Source organism: Hevea brasiliensis, chromosome 3 (genome assembly GCF_030052815.1).
Source record: "Hevea brasiliensis isolate MT/VB/25A 57/8 chromosome 3, ASM3005281v1, whole genome shotgun sequence".
Taxonomy (NCBI): domain Eukaryota; kingdom Viridiplantae; phylum Streptophyta; class Magnoliopsida; order Malpighiales; family Euphorbiaceae; genus Hevea; species Hevea brasiliensis.
Window position 1 is genome coordinate 107,502,066 of NC_079495.1, and position 17,775 is coordinate 107,519,840.

At 34.8% G+C, this 17,775-nt stretch overlaps 3 protein-coding genes across 10 annotated transcripts; all 3 read right to left on the reverse strand.

Annotated features, from left to right (window-relative positions):
- Nucleotides 1–1,000: 1,000 nt before the first annotated feature.
- Nucleotides 1,001–5,514, reverse strand: LOC110662522 (low-specificity L-threonine aldolase 1). 7 transcript variants are annotated; one of them, XM_021821503.2, is made up of 12 exons: nt 5,387–5,514; nt 4,067–4,167; nt 3,639–3,666; nt 3,118–3,565; nt 2,778–2,889; nt 2,521–2,571; nt 2,341–2,412; nt 2,119–2,251; nt 1,970–2,028; nt 1,740–1,840; nt 1,356–1,422; nt 1,001–1,259 (listed from the first exon to the last, which is right to left on the reverse strand). In XM_021821503.2, the coding sequence occupies exons 3-12, from the start codon at nt 3,658–3,660 to the stop codon at nt 1,221–1,223; spliced, it is 1,104 nt and encodes a 367-aa protein (XP_021677195.2). In that variant the 5' UTR covers nt 3,661–3,666; nt 4,067–4,167; nt 5,387–5,514; the 3' UTR covers nt 1,001–1,220. The 7 variants fall into 7 exon arrangements, with proteins under 7 accessions (XP_021677195.2, XP_021677199.2, XP_021677200.2 ...); XM_021821507.2 differs by lacking the exon at nt 3,639–3,666 and adding an exon at nt 5,290–5,314 and having other exon boundaries at nt 5,387–5,470; XM_021821508.2 differs by lacking the exon at nt 5,387–5,514 and adding an exon at nt 5,290–5,305.
- A 1,014-nt stretch (nt 5,515–6,528) lies between these two features.
- LOC110662524 (cell division cycle 5-like protein) lies at nt 6,529–13,068 on the reverse strand. The gene is made up of 4 exons (XM_021821510.2): nt 12,427–13,068; nt 9,812–11,524; nt 8,788–9,069; nt 6,529–7,769 (listed from the first exon to the last, which is right to left on the reverse strand). Exons 1-4 carry the CDS (start codon nt 12,601–12,603, stop codon nt 6,909–6,911), a joined length of 3,033 nt encoding a protein of 1,010 aa, XP_021677202.2. The 5' UTR covers nt 12,604–13,068; the 3' UTR covers nt 6,529–6,908.
- A 657-nt stretch (nt 13,069–13,725) lies between these two features.
- LOC110662525 (transcription factor MYB4) lies at nt 13,726–16,670 on the reverse strand. 2 transcript variants are annotated; one of them, XM_021821512.2, is made up of 5 exons: nt 16,256–16,670; nt 16,025–16,154; nt 15,533–15,930; nt 14,385–14,462; nt 13,726–13,887 (listed from the first exon to the last, which is right to left on the reverse strand). In XM_021821512.2, the coding sequence occupies exons 1-4, from the start codon at nt 16,386–16,388 to the stop codon at nt 14,458–14,460; spliced, it is 666 nt and encodes a 221-aa protein (XP_021677204.2). In that variant the 5' UTR covers nt 16,389–16,670; the 3' UTR covers nt 13,726–13,887; nt 14,385–14,457. The 2 variants fall into 2 exon arrangements, with proteins under 2 accessions (XP_021677204.2, XP_021677203.2); XM_021821511.2 differs by lacking the exons at nt 13,726–13,887; nt 14,385–14,462 and having other exon boundaries at nt 15,376–15,930.
- Between the last annotated feature and the right edge of the window lie 1,105 nt (nt 16,671–17,775).

Sequence of the window (17,775 nt, forward strand, 5' to 3'; positions counted from 1 at the left end):
AAATTAATAAGTAATGTTCAAAATGTTATTGAAACAATAATTTAATTATCAAATATTTATTGTAAAATATAAAAAATTATTATTTTAAAACTAGTGTGATTGCATTAAGCATATTTCAGTACAAAATAATAATTTTGAAGGTGATTATGTCCCATCTTATTTGATAATTGGTGAAAATGTAGATAATGCAACCTATTATTTAATTCCTAACAAAATGTTATGTGCATAAAAAAAAAAAAAAATCAAAAGCAAATGTAAAGCTGCAATAACAAATGATCAAAAGCAACAAAATTAGGAACCTTCAAGGCAATTCCTGAGCTTAATTTGAATCTTTCATTAAGGCCCATTTGATTTGAGGATGCATGAAAATGAAAAGCTTACCTAACTCATCATATGTTTCTTCTTCATAGTTAACAACCAAAAAATAAAAATTGTATCCATTTAAAATCTTGACGATTACGACTCCACTGTACCAAACATGTAATTAATAAGCATACCCATTACTCTTTGGGGCTACCTGAACAAGATAGAATTTGGACATAAGTAAGAAGCAGCATGTTAACTCATAAAAATCCAAGCAGAAATTGATCTCATTGGAGATGGTACATGATCATCTTCTAAATTTTCATGTTCTTAGGACTAGAATAGGGGAGAGAACCCATATGAATCAAAAACAAAAGAATGGTACCCAACAAAAAGCGCAACCTATAAGATGACCCAGTTGATGCTGAAGGATTGTTCCATATGTTGGGATGCATTTATATTTTCAATTAAATTTTATTTGTTCATAAAAAATATCCTTAAAAAAATAATTTATATCTTATTTAAATATAGGAGGCTAAACCTAGCCAAACTTAATCCTGTAACTAAAATCATATTACTCACTTTGCAAATTTAGATTCGAATATCTAATTCCTCTATATATATATATATATATATATATATATAGAGAGAGAGAGAGAGAGAGAGAGAGAGAGAGAGAGAGAGAGAGAGAGAGAGAGAGAGAGGAATAAGATTTTCTTAATTAGTTTTGATAAATGTTACAAACTATGGCAGTAGAGCACTGTTATTTGTCCAACCATTTTTAATTTCAATTTTCAAACTATTTTTTACTCATTAATACAGGTGAATGCAGTTTACTTCTGATGAAGGGTAAAAACACTTCCACTTAACAGATGGAAATGATCATATTCAAGAGAAATTCACAGCAATTTCTTCCACTAGTTGCCATTTTCATCTTGCACCCCTGTTAAAGCTTGCTGCAAGTTCAAGTCAGCAGAAATGTGACGACTTCTACAATTTTTTAGAACATGAAATACAAACAGTTACATGGATATCGGCGAAAAATCGATTACCTGAAAGCATGATAAAGTGTACTGCACATCACTTGCTGAAATTTGATGGTGAAGAACAATCCTAATTCTGACAAAGGAAACGAAAACGAACACAAACACGACTTGTTAGCTTGTTGTCTATATGACCATGAAAACAATGCATTTGCTGATATAATCAAGAATGCTTCACGACTGAGGACTAATTGAATACTATGCCTTCTGAATTGCGCATGTACCAGAATATTAAAGTTGACCAATAATGCTGCTCTAGTTTTATGATTATGAGTCTCAAGACTCAGAATCTGAGGCATATTATGCAAATTTAAAGAAAATTATATGAAATGCTCAGATGTAACAAATGCTCCATAACATTTCATGGCTCCAGATGTTGGAGATTAGACAGACCTGAATGGGCCCGCTAGCATCACAAGTATACCATGTTGTTCCAAGCTCTTGCATAGATTTTCTGCTGTAAATTTTGAGCCCTCTTCTATTTCCAAATACATCTGGCCAATAGAATATAAAGAAAGAGTAAATATAACACTTGTTCAAATTCTCATACGGAAAGATTTTCAATCCAAGGTAACAGAGCAGCAACAGTTTTACAATTTGATACATAGGTAACAGATACTTACAATATTGGTTTCTACAGCGGCGACATCCACTCTTAGTCCTTTAATCTGATGCAGTCCCTCTGCAAAAAAGAAATCCATAAATTTGCAAAATTAGAGTAAACCTTGTAAAGCAAGAGGATAGAACTAAAATCAAGCATATAGACGTTAACCTGCCAGCGTCTTGGCTTTCTTGTGATCATCCTCGAGCTTTCCTACATTCTCTTGTATGGCAACTAAAGAAGCAGCACAAAGGATACCAACCTGTCTCATCCCACCTCCAAGTGTTTTCCTGAGTATTCGTGCCTAAAGCAGAACAAACCAAAGAGTTTGAATCTATTCTCAATGAGGAAAAAAGGCTGGCATTCCCCATCAAAGCAAACATTATATACTACCTTGGCAATAAAGCTTTTTGAACCAGCAATAACTGAACCAACTGGTGCACCCAAACCTTTTGATAGGCATACCTGGATCAAAAGTTTAAGGAGATTAAAAAAAAAAAATAGCAACGCAATAAATAAGAGAATATCAGTCATCTGAGAAAGAAGACTTATAACTTCATCCCTTCATCGTACCAAAACTGAATCAGCAGCTTGAACAAGCCTATGCACAGGAACTCCAAGTGCCTGAGGGATAATATTTTCAGATCAGAAACTGAAAACAGTAGTCAAATATACCTTTAATGCTTTATAACGATTTTTTTTAGGGAAAAAAGAAGATTTAAATCTAGGACAATCATTTTCTTTATCTTGACCTCTATATGACCTAACAACATGCCATAGAGCTGCAGATGGGACTCATAACTGAACATATTGAAAACATTTTTACTCACAACTGCTGCATTGAAAATGCGAGCGCCATCAATGTGAAGCTTCAAACCATGCTTTTTAGCTAATTCTGCAACTCTATCCGTGTAATCTACAGATAGGCATCTACCACCACAGCTGCATTGATTAAAAAACCAATTATAAGAGGTAAAAGACAAGAAAAGGTACAGTGTAAACTGCTGGTTTAATTGAAGAGGAACAAAAAAAATTAATTTGACGATCTCAGTTCTCAATGACAGTAAAAACAGAAAGCTAAAAGGTTAAATTACTTAGGTGGATATCATTATCATATCACCATCTAGCCACCACAAACTTGAGACAATTTCATGGAAGGGTGGTACGTACTTGGCTTGTGAATTCTCCAAGCAAATAAGCCTAGTAGTTGGATACACAAGCCCTCCTCTCGGATCTCTAATTGCAGCTTCAATTAAATCAACATCCATCGTTCCATCCTTGTTATTCTGCACGGTCCTTGGATGCACACCTCCAAGAGTTGAAATGCCTCCATTCTCATAAATGTGAATGTGGGAATTGTGTCCGAGAATAACTTCACTTCCCCTAATGTCAGAATGCACAAGCACACTAATAAGGTTACCCATAGTGCCCGATGGAACATATAGAGCTGCTTCCTTGCCCAAGATTTTCGCCATCTCAGTCTCTAATCTTGAGGCACTCGGGTCATAACCCAGAACATCATCATCAACCTCAGCATTTGCCATAGCTGCTCTCATTGCTTCAGTTGGTTTAGTCACAGTGTCAGACCGGAGATCCACTGTTCTGGTTACCATTTTTGCTGAAAACAATTAATCATTAAACAAACATTAATTTAAGGGATGGTAAATCATAACTAATAGATTGATGCTTACGGTGTTGTTTTTCTGCAACCATGTTTGGCTGATATCCACATCAGTGATTGAGTAAGAGGCAATAAAACTTGAAGAAACAATCAAAATTCTCTATGGTGAAAGTTGGAGGATAAAAAAATAACCACAAAAACTCATAAATTCACCCCGTTGTTAATCTAACTAGAATATGATATAAATAAGCCATTTTTTTTCTTTTAAATTAGATGAGAAACCAACAAAAGTATATACAATTCAATTAAGACATATACGGATCATTGCTCTGGTCAAAGCAAAAATCTCAATTAATAATTTCTTCACCCGATTGCAGTTTTCTAATTTCAAAAGCATGCCCGGCCCATCTTGAACTAGGATTTTAAGGAAATTCAAGAATTTTAGCTCAGCCCAGTCAAGAATTCAAGTGTGTGTTTCACACACAGAGAGGGTCTTACCTGTGTGCAAGTTTCTTTCTTCTCCACAAAAGAATTTTTGACCTTTAAGCTTAATTTCAAGAAAGTTTCTTTATTGGAACTGCTGCTCACTTCCTTATACTCTGCATACCAGGAAACATGAAAAGTTGAAAACTTTAAATTATGAAAACTACACTAAGCTCTAAACTAAAACCACAAAAATATTAACAGAAACCAACAGAATTATCGACAATAAAAACAGGGGGGAAAAAAACTAACTCTGGCATAAAGAAACATTATGACTAAAATAAGAAACTACTTTACCAGAGAAGCAACTTAGTTTTAGATTATAAAAATAATTAAACCAACCTTGTCAAGAAAATAATCCCAAGAATATCAAAATATAAGCCTAAAAGCACACAAAACTCAAATTCTCATTCGAAGAAGCTTAATTAAACCAAAACTAAGTATATCATCTTTACCCAAAATTCGGAGTCTTATAGTTCTAAGAAACCAGCAAATGGTCGTGTTAAGTCTTCTTTAAATACACTTCCAGGAAAAATCCAAAAGAGCAACCATATACTAATTACCTAAGCTAACCCACCACTCAAATATGCAAAACAACCACCCGCTACAATATTCAAAGAAGAAAATTCCTGGAATCCTTGGAGGTGGTCTTGGAAAACTTGGAAATAAATTCTTAAACAAGAATCCAAATTACCAAACAAACCACTCAAACAAAGAGGGACATGCATAAACATGTGCACAAACAAGCTTGTCCACTTGGTTCTGAAAGTGCAGTGTACCAGTACCAGTAGCGGTGGTATACTCTAACTAGAGCCGACAGGTAAAGTTGAAAGCTATCATATTTTCTGGCATTTCTTGTTCTGTCTCAATGAAAGATTTTTTTTTTTTTTTCCAACTAGAAATATCAATGAAGATTACGATATTAATATTAAATTGGCTTAGGGGAATTATTCAGTGCATTAAACTATTTATATTTGAAAAAAAATATACTTTTTAAGAAAAAAAAAATATTGTGTTTATGACACCCACATACTCAAGCCTAGATTATCTTATTTCAAACTATAAAAAATAAATATTTTGGGTAATTTAATTACTGATTGATTCCATAATATGATTGCGAGTTTGAGAGCCATCAGATCCTGCATTTTCGCTTCTTTGTAATAGAGTAACATACAAATTTTATCTGCTAATTTAGAAAATGAATGAACGTGAAATGGATGGACTGGAAGTTTAATTACCAGAAAAAAGACACAGTGGAGTTGCCTAATAAAGGAGAAAAAGGATTATTGAGTGAGGTCATAATCGAAAGCCAAAAAAAAAAAAAGAGAGACATACCTCTATGCAACTAGCATGGGCTTCGATTGAATGCTACTATACAAGTAGAGAGAGGAGCACTTGTCTTATAGAACTCTAAAGGTGGCTTCACAATGGTGCTTATCTCTTATCAAGGAGGAGGAGAGGTTCAATTTGGCTTGTGCTTAAATTAGCTGTCATTATTAATGTAATTCCTTGACTTGTCAAACAAGTAATCTGTATCATTTTACGTGCCAAAGGGAGGCATGGGATAAGTGCATACGCGAAGATGTGATGGCATGGGATAAATTTTATCAGCCATCGTGGAATTTATCTAGTTGTGATATTATAATTTTTAAATTTAAATATGTAATATAGAATTTTATCAATTTTTATATTTTACATAATAAAATTCCTTTAACATTTAATTATCATTTTTTCAGTTAGATGCTAATTGGATAGTTTCAACATGGAACTTAGTCAATATTTTTCTTTTCTTTTTCAAGTCATGTATAAATTGAATAATTCTTTACTCTATAGACAAAATAATTTTTCATGTATAGAGAAAATAATTTTACACTTAGTATAAGAGATTGAAAGAGAAATGTTGACAAAAGACAATGTGAAAACTATTTGCATCAATTTCTAACTGAAAAATCAATAATTAAAAATTAGAGAGATTTTATTATATAAAATTTAAAAATTTAAAAAATTTTATGTTGCACTTAAAGTTGAAGTACCGTAATATTATAACCATATAAGTTCAGAGATAATTATTAAAATTTATACCATGACCTGACCCAACTTGGCTCACACACTCGATATGGGCAAAATTTCTCCAACTTTAGAATGTGACTTTAAAATAAATTATAAATTTAATTAAATTCTTATTATAAATTTTTAACTTCCAAACAATGATTTTATGCCTCGCATGCTTATTGAAACGATCTTTGGTCTGCTTTTGCAATTGATTTTCACAATAAAAGACGGCCAACTCATTTACCATTTCAAGTTTTTACTCGGGAAAAAGATTTAAGCTCATGCAATTGGAAATGACACATCCAGCTGGACATGCCACAACCTCAAAACTGATTGCGGAGCAATTCAAATAACAGAGTTTGGGATTGGGGAAGAGTAATCGAGCAACAAAATTCAGCCTCAGCTCAGCTATAACAACGTTGACCTATTATGAATAAGTACTTGATATAATTAAAAAGCTTCGACTATGGCACACTACTCTTCACAGATACTATGATATGACAGTTCCTCAATCTAACATCAGTTGCACCGTACCATACATATGACCGGATTTTCTTATCTGGTCCCTTCAAGCATTCAGAACAGCACAAACAAAACAATGGGCATAACTGTCCGGTTCTAGCAGAAACACAGAATGGACAAATTGTGGAAACGGTCCGCAAAAGTCCCTTGTCAACCACCACTACTAGTGCGGCTAAATAAGGGACATACAAGACAAACTTGAATTCATGGCTCCAATAGATTCAGAATGCTATTGTCGCAAAATTTCAGTAAGACTTAAAACTTTCCCTTTCATTCATAGATATTACAATTCCCTCCCCCCATCCTCATCTGCAGTTGCCTGTTCAGAATTGGCAACATTTATCTCATCCTTGGTTGATTTTGCCCTCTCATCTTCACCACTCTCTCCTTGTTTAATTGCAACACCATCTGGCTTTGTTGCTTCCATGACAATTTGTTGGTCCTCAGCAACTGCACCATCCTCTGTAGCCTCAGCACTAATTGCAATGCCACCAGCATTCCCATTAATAGATTCACCGTTCAAATTATTTCCCTCTGCAACCACCACATCAGAAAAATTATCTCCTTGCATAATCAAGTTCTGCGCAGTACGCAACCCCTCCACCACAGAAGGTACATCAGTAGATATGCTAACATCTGTATCCATAGGTGCATGCTCATTCTCTGAATCGGCATTTATACCATGTTTCAGACTGGCATGAATGTCATCTTGAACAGCATTTGTTTGCTGCTCTGGTATTTCATTAGATGAATTGACTAGCATAGAACTTCCAAGGTTATCTGAAAACATAGGTTCAGAAGTTTCTGAGTTTTGTATGGCAGCTTGTTTTGCTGCACTCTCAGCCAACTCAAGTGCACGATTCTTTGCAGCAATTTCTTCCTGTTGCTTAGCTAGTGTTCTGTAATCAGTGATAAGATGCTGTATCCTTTCCAGCTCAGCCACAAGACTTCCATATCGCCTTTGCAAAGTTTGTTCTAGCTCCTTTTGCTTCTGAACTTCCTCCCAGAGGCCATTGATCCTGTGGGATGCTGCTAATTGCTCCTGCTTCCGTAAAGCTTGGAAGCACTCAAGTTCTGTTCCAGCAGTGTCCATCTGCTTTAAAATTGATTCAATTGGTGGCAACAGCTGCCTTTCTGACCGCGTCTGATCATTCAAAATATTAGTGGTTTAGTAACCCACTATTATCATCTTGAACTCTAATGAGAATGTAAAATTGTAAGATCCCATCACAAATAAGTGTCAGATTCACTTTCAATTACATTGTTGCTTAGACAAAAAATGAAACCAGAGAAGCATATTATTTCTCGAGGATAAATGCACCCAAACTTGACAGTGTTCAAGTAAAAGTGTTCCTTTAAGGCCACAACCTATGAACCTCAAAGAAAAGGAAATCCATTCATTTAAAAACTTAAATGAAATGTCATTCAAGATCAATACCCTATTTTGTTATTAAAGCAAAGATGCAAGTCAGTTTTGACGGGTTTCAATCTTTCAATTAATAGCCAATAACTGAATCAGTGAAAAAGGGGAAGATAAAAGAAGGAAATTAAAGAAAGCTTGATACTATAAGATGATAGAGAAAGAAATCAACACACAAAGAGACACAAGTAGCAGAAGAGACAAAATTAAGAAGGTTAAGCTGTCAGTGTATGAGGATATATTATTTTGAAGGCAGTATTAGATACTGCCAAATGACATACTTTGAAGCAAGAGACCTTCCAATAAAAATAATGAAATAATTTCACAACTATTTAGACATGGAATTAGAAGGGCATGAGAACATTTGCAAGAAAAACTAAAATGCAAATCTCTCAGATATGCCAGTGCCATTAAAAACCACTGGAGTTCAATAAGCATATCTTGCTCGTTTGTTTGGCATTGAAGTCAAAATTAATTTTTGAAAAAGCATTCTTTTAGATCTGTTGTAAAAGGCATGCCAAATCTACAACTAAAAACAAATTTTAATGGCTTTTAGTGAACAAATTCAAAATTATACTCCCTCAACAGCAACAATGCCCAACAAACTATAAGAGCAAGGCAGAGGAAATAAGGAACAAGTTACATCAGAATTAATAAAAGAATGAGAACCAAAATAAAGCAAGAGAAATATAGAAACAACTCCCAGTCATAACAAACATCCAGAAGCTACACAACGACATACCTGATAACCCTGTGTAAGAACAATGACCTTCTTCTCAAGGCGTAATGCCTTCTCTCTTTCAATCTCTAACCTCATTTTCACATTATCAAATTCATTCTGTAAAGCTGCTAGTTTCTCCACATTTCCAGCAACACTTGAGAGACCGTAAGCATTCCGAGTGGGGAAGTACATCAGATCATTTAGACATGTTTTGTGTGCATCAACAAATGCATCAAGAGATTCACTTTCATGTCCCATTGCTACACGGATATACTGAGCCTCTTCCTTAATCAAATTATCAGCCTGTAAAGAAGAATGTAATCATCATCAATCACTAAACTTCCAGTGACTTCCTGAAATACAATTATCAAGGCCATTATTTTGTCAAATCAAGCAAAGGAATAAACTTTACAAAATCAAATCCAGAACAAAGATATATAAAATAACTACAGAAAGCATGTAAAAGTAAAAGGACAACACGCAAGAATCAGATAAGATGGAACATCAGAAATACTGATTATAACAAGAAACAAGATGGACAGAAAGATTATAAAATATAGAAGTTTGGGAATAGACAGTAAATGTCCAGAGCATTAGGCAGGAGGTCAAATGTGCTAATGTATATTTCTTCCTCGCAGCAATGGTTCAAATACTTCAGACAGAAATCCCTCTTCAACCAGCAGCTTGCAGTTCTGGGACAAATATTCTAGCCCATAAACTAAAATCAAAACATGACCTAGTTGATAATGTAAATGGTTTCACTAAACAATAACAAAATTTTGCCTCAAACCCACTTAGTGATTATATTCATAATCCCAAGAAGAAAACCCAAAATAGTGAATATATACTCAATACTCATAATCCCAAGAGGAAAACCTACTTGGTGAATATACCTAAAGATAAAATCAAAATGTTAAACAACAGTAAAAATAGAAACTACTGAGTTCAACAAGATGCTTAGATCATAATCAATATACCGATGACCTGACTGCAGAAGCAAAATGGAAGGGCATAAGTTTAACAAAAACAGAGATAAAGTACTTACTTCTTTCAGCTCGTCTTCTTCAAAATCCTCTATCACAGGAACAGAGACAGCAGCTCGCTTGACACCTTTCTTTTTCTCCTTACTCAGCTTCTCATCTAGCGGATATTTTGCATTATCATGCTCAAGTAAGGCTAGAAGCTCCTTCCGGATCATTTCATCAGCAAGTTCAGTCAACGTAGGAGGAACAAAGGAACTCTTATCTTCATCAGCTCTCAGCAAAGAATTTCTAATTAGTTCCAATGAAGCAGCAGGAGGCCTAGGGAGTTCCCTCTGCAGTACTTTTGATCTCTTCCTAAGCAACGCCTGCTGTCTTGCTTCTTCCTCAGCCTTTTCTCTAGCTATCCTATCAGACATATCTTCTTCAATCTTTTCTTCTGGTTCTTCTTGATCTTCTGGAGGTGGTTGAATAACTATTTGATATTCATTCTTGGGCTGTGGAAGATTACTAAGACCAGACCGCAAGTTCCTTCTTAGATCAGCTTGTCTTTGTCGCTCAAGCTTTGCGCTATCATGCATATCCATGTCTTCGTTTATATTGAGTTCATCCCTGATGGGAGTTCCTTTTGGTGTCATACCAAAAGAGTACCCATCCCTTGATGGTGTCATGCTAATTCTAGGAGTAAAGCCAGCACCTCCAGGAGTTGCAGAAGGGGTTAGCATTGGATTTGGCGTTTGGATCTCCCTTTTCTTGGGGGTGACCCCCGAAAAATCTGAAGGGTGCAACTCTGGATTCTCTCCTCCCAATAATGGTGTCTGTGACTCCCTCAACCGAGCCAAGTTTTCTGCTTCCATCATAATAGCGTCGCCCTTACCAGCAGGAGTTCTTTGGGGAGTTCGAAATGGTGTCATTCCCTGCTGTGGTGTCTGGGCATAGTTTGCCAGAAGAGCACGTGTTGCACCACTCCCTTCTGTTAGCGCCTCACCCCCAGCAAGAAGATCGCTTGCATAACCCATCCTTGCAATTTCCTCCAATTCATGGTCTGAAATCTGCGGTGCAGGAAGCATCAGTTTCGATCTCTTCCTTACTGTTTCTGGATCATTCAACTTGTTTGCTTGTAGAATAGCTGATGGGGCATCCTGCCTTTGAGCAATTTTATTCTTTGCAATATCCTGCTTTCTTAACTGGGCCTCGACATCAACCCTTCTTTTCCCTTCAAGTTCTTCAATAGTAGTAGGGAACTTAGGCTGTTCCACTGGTCTATCTTCATCAGCAACATCAAAAAAGCCAGGAGGAGGCCTCTTTTCAAAAGGAATTTCAGCATTATAATCAATCCCCTTCCTTTTCCTCTTCCGTTGCCGTGTGTCAATACCAGCAGCTTTCAGTTCTCTTCTCTTTTGCAAGGATGCAAGCCTCCTAGCCTCTTCAAGCTGTTTCTCTCTAGCTTTCCTTTTTGCTTTTTTGCCCCTTGTGTTGGCTAACCGAGCTCGTGCTTCAGAAAGCATTTCCTTTTCATCTTCATCCATATCAACAGGATCAGGACGTGCAGGCTTTGACTCTGGATTTGGGTCAATCTCACCAGGACGCAATTTTCGTGGGTCATCACCAGGTTCATAGTTCTCATCCTTAACACAGGCTGCATCAAGAAGTTTCTCATAACGTTCAAGGCACTGAGATGGTGTACGGCCAACAATTGGGGCAATTGTTCTCCACTGAGTTGGCATGAGCTTAGCAAGATGAAGCAATTTCTCATCCTCTTCTCTGGTCCACTCAGTCTACAAATATCATGAAACAAAAAGGCATTAATAAAAAGTAGCACCTACATGAGTTGAGTTTGCCATTATTTTGAAAACATAACATTAAGTAGAAGACTAAGATCACAGAGTTGCATCCATGTCATGACTTGTCAATGCCAGAGGGAAAGAATATGGCTTATAATTTTCCTTTCTTGGGGTTAACAGAACAAAACTCTCTTCAGTACACATAGTGCAACATGTGGCTTAGCCGATTGGAACTAATGTATTTTCTTAATTGGGTTAGGAAAATAGATAATGCCCAATGGGTGCCATAAAACATCAAAATCCAAAATTGTAGATCATCATTTCCCAGCATTCTCAACAACCCAAAAGGTAAAGACTCCATGCATAGAACAAGAATCACCCTCACCAAACAGAAGTATCATACACACATAATTTTGTAAGATCAGGTACCAAAATTCATAATTAATGACTTGTTTTTTTAGGAAGGTTAAGGTTTCTGGAGTTTCAAAACCTCCAAAACCCCTACTTTTTCAATTCACCAAATTGGTGGGTGGGGAGGTTTTCACACCTTCCCTTCCGTTACCTTATCTTACCTTCCCTTACTTTAAAAACCTCCTTACACTCCTGAGCGTAAATAACAAAATCTTAAGACGAACCCTTTTTTCCAACACCATTCATAGACAGGAAATATTATTGATTATGCATGCTGTTCTTGTTCAAAAATCTTAGAAAGGTTATTCAAAATTATTATACACTTAACACTAAACTAGAAACAACTAGCTGCTCAAGTCTGAAACAATTTTTAATGAGCACTTCTAAATCTAAAATATTAAATAAAGTTTATACAATCATAAAAGTGCAAATGTGGGTGTGCATGTATGTATAAACAAATTGAAGAATACAGAAGCACAGAGTACCTTTTTAATGGAGGGATCAAGCCACTCATACCAGCGAGCCTTACACTGTTTAGCAGATTTACGAACCAGAAGCGAAGAGATTCGGGCCCATTGATTCTTCCCATATTTCATAACCGCCGCTTTGAGGATTTCATCCTCCGTGTTCTTCCACACACCACCTTTTATCATAATCCTCATCTTGCCTCCTTTATATTTAACTAACGCTCTCTAATTCTTCAAAATTTAAGGGTTTTAAGATTGATAGCCAAATGCTCTCAATCTATATTCGTAGGGTTTTCCCTAAGGTGGATTTACTCTATTGCTCGCAATTGGATAAGATAAAAGCAACAAAGGCTGCGGCAGTGATGACCGTAACTGCTACGAAGCAGTTAGTGAAGATACTGTAATGAAACAAAGAAAGAGCGATAAAATTTGGAATTTATCGGTGACGAGATTGTAAAAAAGCTGAGACGGAAGGAAATGAATGAATAAATAGCGGTGACCAGCGACTAACAGCGGCGGAAGGATGCAGGAAATGAGATAAAGCTTTAGGTATGAAGCAAAGGACGTAAGGGACTCGCCGACGAGAGAAATGGCGACGCGGGTTAGAAGTTCACTGAGAAAACCAAACACGATCCTCGGGCACGAGGGCTATATTGCTTTGATCTGTTTAAGGGTTATAGAGTAAGAGTCTAACCCGTACGTCCCATCATTGGGTCAAGTCAACCCGACCCACCCTTGAGTTTATTGGATATACTATATGCAGTACATATTTAAAATTTTTATTTTAAAAAAAAAATTAGCTCATTTTTTTTTTCAAAGATAAAAAAATAAAATTACAATATATATAACATTACCCATTATAAAACAACTTACAGTAAAATTTAAACAAAATTTCTTTTCCTTTTAATATGATCCCAAAATGTAGAGCATGACAGCTGATGAAGTGGCGGCTAACAGTTCCTGCAGATTAGAACCTGTCATTGGGGATGAGAAGATGCTCAAGTTTGGCTAACTTGTCATAGGTCATCCTTCAAGTTCAGGAACAAATGCAGATACTGACCGAATGAAATTAATTTAACAACACCAAGCTGAATTGAGCTCTCCCTGAAATAACTAAGGCTTGCTTGCCAATTCTTTTTAACGTAAGCTTCACTTCCATCTACCATAAATTTCATAAATGCGGACATGAGGGAAGTCAATTATCATACAAGAACGCATCAAGAAGCTATGGTAATGCCCCTTTTTTCTTCCTTTTCCCCCTAGGAAATTGCTCTAAACTGTTTGATGAAAGCAAGAAAGTAGGCATTACCAAGTGTTTCTCCAGATTATAAGAAAATCAAGTAGGATTTATCCATTTAAATGAAATGCAACTATACATGTTAAGTAGATAAGCCCTTGCTTGTAGTGGCAGAACTACACTGTTTCTGGCCCCCATGTTACAATTGGCTGCTTATCAGCATATTTTATGTCCTTTGAAACCTGCAATTTTACAAATAAATATAAGGACAGTAACAACAATGCATGAATAAATCCAGCAAATTAATTATATTTTCAGAATATCAATTTAAACATCTCTAATAATAAGGCTTCCAAAATTTCTATTAAAAAAATATAACAATATTACAAAATTCTGTTGAATAAGAATTTCACTTTTTTCTGCAGCTTTTTATGACATTTATCTGACTACATTGACATCAAAATTACATCCTCAATGAAGATACAAATTTGATTCATAATAACAAGGAAAGACAGATTAAGCAAAGTAATTTTGGCAAGCACAGTAATTTTGGCAAACTATAAACAACATCAAAGCAGCATTACTATTAGAACATTAAAATTTGCTGTTGTAGTTACAAAGCTTTAAAGTTCATGCACCAACTGAAGCACCAGTGTATAAAAGACTACATAAATCAATTGATTTTTCACTATCAACTCAAGCAGGCTTAATAATACATAGAAATTATATGAGATCATACCTTAAATGAATCATATATCATGCCATTCTTCCGGTTTGCCAATTGCGACATCATCAGTTTATCATACGCCTTTTCAAGCTGGAAGTAAGGCATAAAAAGACCACAAGATCCACAGAATAAGACAATATTCGTCATTGTGCCCAAGTAAAGTTTCCAAATCGCAATAAAGATTCTTATAAAACACTTTCTCGGCAACAAAACAGTTCATAGAACTCCTCCATCTATCGACTCATTACTATACGATAATATGAAGTATGAACTAAGCTTCAATACAATGATCAATAACATTTGGCAGGTGCCGAAACATTAAGAATTCAGTATAATATCTATTTTTTATTACAGAAATAGCAGTTTGAATTATCTCAATACCATTATTTTATCTGACAAATGGAGGAGCTTGTATTTAAAGCAAGCATTTGATATTGCCATTCCTTTGTGTAATTTGGGGTTTAGGGCAATTAAACACATTTGAGATCGACAAAGCCATTGCTTTGACTGTTTGCGACAGTCGATTTTTGTGTAGGGTTCCGGCAGAGGTTTTGACGCAATGAAAGGTAGTTTCTAACTTTCTACGCGTTGCGTCCAATACGGAAATTTCAAGTTACCAGTAATTAGTTTAAATTGAAAATTTTTATAAAAATTAATATTTATATAACAATAATAAAGTTAAAAATAAAATAAATATTATACTTTTGTACCCTTGAGCAAAAAAAACAACCTTGAGTGCAAGATTGAGAAATTGAGCGGAGAATTCTTGGTCAGAAGAAACGTGAGAAAGTTTAAAATTTAGGAGCCAAATCTTCAGTTCGCGTGGCCTAATGGATAAGGCGCTCGCTTCCGGAGCGGGAGATTGTGGTTCGAGTCCCATCGTGAACGGATGTTTTTCTTCTATATGATAATGTTCTAGGTAAACAGGCTGTATTATTTAAGGGGGAAGAAAAAAAAAAAAAAAAAAATATATATATATATATATATTATATTTTTAGCTCAATTTATTTATAATTATATGATTTATTTGTTGATTAATCATGAAAAATTACAGATTTGGAAAACAAACCCTAGGAATTACTGCTATATTGCCAAATCTCAAGCCAGTAAATAATATATATATATATTACAAACCAAATAACACAACACAGACTACACACCTAAATCTCCATGCACTTCTTTAGAATTTCCTGCTGTCATTAAGAGTCCAATCCAAAAGTACTCCGTATCATTTACAGTATTGAAACTGTTGATGGCTTCCACAGTTGTTGCCATAGAACTCAAAGGTTCCTGGGATGGCTCTTGTGGGAAAACTGTTGCATGGTCAAGATGACTTCTTTTAATTTGATGGGTAGGAAAATTCTCAGGCTGCTGTGGTGATCTTGCATTGTTGATAGCTGCCCTTATTTTTGATGATGTTTTGGTGGTTTGACCAGCTGAACTGCTTGTGCTTGGGGTAGCTTGTTTCCCTTCAAGTCTCTTCTTTAGGTGAGAGTGCCAATAATTCTTTATCTCATTGTCTGTTCTTCCTGGCAATTTTGTCGCAATTGCAGACCATCTGAGGATCAAAAGAAAATTACACGAAAATTTATAAGCAAGAAAGAAAAGAACTAAAGAAAAATAGCAAACGAAATTGAATTATATATATATACCTGTTCCCAATGTTCTGATGCAGCTTAATGATCGTTTCTTCTTCTTCATTGCTGAAGTTTCCTCGTTTAATATCTGGTCTCAAGTAATTTATCCACCTAAGCCTACAGCTCTTTCCACACCTTAGCAAACCTGTAGTAGTAAAGAAAACACATAAGAAAGGCTAGTCAAAAATTTGAAGTAGCTATTCCAATCCCCTGCACTCAAAATCTCTGTATATTGATCCTATGTACCTGCTTGCTTGGGGAGTGCTCGCCAATTGCCATGGCCAAAACGTTGGATATAAGATACCAAGATTTGATCTTCTTCAGGCGTCCATGGTCCCTTTTTCAACCCCATCTTTTCACAACAAGGAACCCTCACCATTTTTACGCTTTTAAATCTTGGATGCCTCTCTCTCTCTCTCTCTCTCTCTCTCTCTCTCTCTGTTTCTTCTTTCAAAGCTCAAAACATTCTTCTTACGTTCCGGTAATAATGGTCCAAGAATTGCATGGTTTTCAAAAGCAGGACCTGCCTTTCTATCGTTGATCACTAAGAAATGGACCAACAAAGGACTCTTCAACTCCGATTTTTTGTAGCTTGATTTTAAAGTAAATGACGATATCCTATAGTCACATGCCTGATATCAGTCATAAGCTCATTTGAAGATGACACCAAAGAATCCGCAGGGTAGAGGAAAAAACACACCGAGTCCCACTATGCTTCTTGGTTGCTTCGCTTTGGATTGCCGAAAAGTGTAAGCGACACGTGTTATTGTTAATAGTCAAGATTAGTATGCGCCATGATCAACATTCATAATGGGCTTGGTGATGTTCACAGCCGCCACTCCACTCCATTATATCCTTCGCTTGGAACAAGCATGCTTGTATGTAGGATATTTTAACAATATGCATTTATACTATCGTTTTTCTAATGTGTATAATAAATACATTCTCCTTATTAATCATGATGGGATTCATTAATATAATATTTATAAAAAATTTATTATAATTAATAATTATAATTATTTATATTTTAAAATTAAATTTGATTTAGCGTATAAAAATTTATATTCAAAAAATATATAAATAAAGTTAAATGTCTATTTTACTCTTAAATTATTTTGATTCTAAATTACTTTATTTTCCTTTTAAAATTATTTCCTTTCAAAATTCAACCACTCATAACTCTCTATTTCTTTGTGCAATCAACTCTTACTAATTTATAGTTCAAAATTAAAATTTATTTATTTTATTAAATTGTGATTAAATAACTAATTATGTTAATATACTGAAAATTAACTTTTTCATCCACAATCCATCTGAAAATTTACCCTCGATTTGATCAATTTTCTTTGTTACCCAAAATGTTACCTCTCCATCTTATTTTATCTTCTTTTATTACTCTGACTTTTATATCTCAATTTCATTAAATTATTTTTTATACTCAAAATTTAAATTACATGATTATTTCATTTACATTATAATCTAATTTCAAGTAACATGATTCAATTCATTATTTTATTTCATTTAAATCGTAATATAATTTGAAGTTAAATTAGAAAATAATTAAATTTGTATTAATCAAATCGAATCAATTATTACCGACGAAATAGGTCATAATTAATTAGATAAATTAATCAATTAAATCATAAATCAACTAAATATAATCAATTATATCATAATAAATTAGATCAATTAATCAAATAAATATTAATTAATTATATCATAAATCAAGTAAATATAATCAATTAAATTAATTAATCAAGTAACTA